The sequence below is a fragment of the Monoraphidium neglectum genome (genome assembly GCF_000611645.1).
Source record: "Monoraphidium neglectum strain SAG 48.87 unplaced genomic scaffold scaffold06660, whole genome shotgun sequence".
Classification (NCBI taxonomy): domain Eukaryota; kingdom Viridiplantae; phylum Chlorophyta; class Chlorophyceae; order Sphaeropleales; family Selenastraceae; genus Monoraphidium; species Monoraphidium neglectum.
Genome location: NW_014006986.1, coordinates 1 through 2057, shown reverse-complemented (window position 1 = coordinate 2057; position 2057 = coordinate 1). Strand labels below are relative to the sequence as shown.

The 2057-nt window shown below is 70.1% G+C and overlaps 1 protein-coding gene across 1 annotated transcript; it reads right to left on the bottom strand.

Moving 5' to 3' along the window:
- Positions 1-236: 236 nt before the first annotated feature.
- Positions 237-406, bottom strand: MNEG_16676 (hypothetical protein; the record flags this gene model as incomplete). The annotated part of the gene is made up of 1 exon (XM_014034854.1): positions 237-406. A coding segment is annotated over one exon (170 nt), but the record flags the coding sequence as incomplete, so codon positions are not given.
- Positions 407-2057: the final 1651 nt, after the last annotated feature.

The following is a 2057-nucleotide window of genomic DNA, read 5'->3' as shown; positions in this document are numbered from 1 at the left end:
GAGCAGTTGGGCGTGCGCACGGCCGCAGGCCCGGCGCCGCGCCGGCGCAGGCACGAGCGAGGTCTTGAGGGCGTGCACGCGGGCGCCTGCCACACAGGCAGCACCGGCTTGTCCATCAGCGGCGCCTCGGTGACCGCGAGTGCCACGAGGTCGCACGCCCCCTCCCATCCCCTCGCCCCCGCACGCCCCGGGCGGCTGCAAGGGCGGTTGTGCAAGGAGCGCGCCGAGCCGCTGACCTGGCGTGGAAGGACCTCATGCACGGCCCCGCGCAGGGCGTCAGCTCGCCCGCGGGCGACTCGCAGGCGCTGCACAGGCCCGACAGCCAGCTGTTCATGTTCTTGCGGGGGAGCCTCTTGAGCCAGCGGTGGCGGTATGTCTCTGCCGGGACGCCCTTGACCCGCTTTTTCTGAAGATGGGAGCGCGGTCATGGGCAGGGGGTCGGACGGGCGGGCGCGCCCACGCTGCCGCAGGTTCAGTCACCGCTGGGCTGGGCGCGCAGGCGGCCGGTCCCGGGGCACACGGCGGCTGGGCGCGGGCGTGGAGCCGCTGGTTGCGGCGGGTGCTCACTGGTGGCTTGTACTTTGTAGAGGGCCCGGCATCGGGCGCAGGGCGGCTCGCGCCCTGCGTCAGGTGCTGCGGCAGCGGCGGAGGCGCATCCCCTTCGCTGCCCGCGCCGTCCTCGTCGCCTGCGCCGCCGCCGGAGCCGCCCATTGGTGGGGGGGCAGGCGCCGATGGCACGCTCATTCTCGGCTGGAGTGCGCGCGCCGACCCGGCCACACTGCCCAGGTAAAAGTGAGAGCCGGAACAACTAAGTCTGCTTCTTGATTCGCCTCACAGGCTCGTCTGCATGGCCACAAAGCTGCGCGACGTTGGCCTGGGACCGTCAGATCTGGGTCATCGGCTTGCCGCTCAAGAGTGCCCGTCGGGCACGCATGGTGCACAAATTGCGCAATACTTGCGTGTATGTTGCACAATGGTGAAGGCTGGTCGATAGCTCAATCGCGGAGCAAGACACCACCGTGTGACAAGAGCGTGCCAGCCACCTATGAACCTGTGACCGTGGGGTCGATTCGAGCGCCTCAGAGTACAAGCAGAGTGCGACAGATGGCGCTGATGTAGTGCCTCCACCTGCTTGGTGGCGCACAAGCTTGCAGGTGGTCACCAGGTGACACCCATCCACTGAGCCACCCTGCACACGTACACTCAGGAACGCATACTGATAGGCTGGCACACGCCCCGCACCACGCCTGCGCATCGCACCCGGTGTCGTCCAGGGCGCTACGCCCCGCGCGCGTCGCCACGGCGTCGTGCGGCAATCCTCTCTACGCCTTGACGACAATTGCGGCAGTGTCATTCCGTCAACGCCGTGCTCACCTGCAAAGTGCGGCCGTGTCCTCACGCGCCCCATGCAGACGTTACCGTGATCGTCTATCCCATCCCACCCATCTAACCCAACAGCCTGGGGTTCGGCAGTCGAGAAAACCACCAGCAAACGCTGCACCCAGATGACCCCCAATGTTCAGTCGCGGCCACCATGGCTCTGCAAGCCGCGCGCCGCGGAACGCGCGCCGCGGAACGCGCCCCCGCTCTCACCCCCCACCCAGCACCCCCGGGCTGTCGCCACCAGCTCTTGCCCCCGCGGGCCGTGCACGGCCGCCTGCCAGAGCCCCGACGCTCACTAGTGCAGTGCGCCGCCCCCGGCACATCCGTGCGCGCGCCGCCGCACTAGCCTGCTCGCGTTACACGGGGCCAAGGGCCGCGCCACGCGCATGCATCATCACCGCGTCCCACAGCTCACGGCGCTCGCCGCCGCGCCCGGGCCGCCGTCCCCCGCGAGCCTGGCCCCCGCTCAGCGGCCCTTGGCCTTTGGCGGGCCCTTCGGCTTGGGAAGGCAGTCGGCGAGCGTCAGGGGGGCGGCGTCGCCGCGGGACGGCTGCTGCAGCAGCGCCGCAGTGTACGACTTGCCTTCCCGGTAATCGGTGCCCGTGACCGACTTGCAGACGCAGCCCAGCTCGCGGAACCTGCGGCGGCGGGTGGAAGGGGGCGGGTGCGGCGGG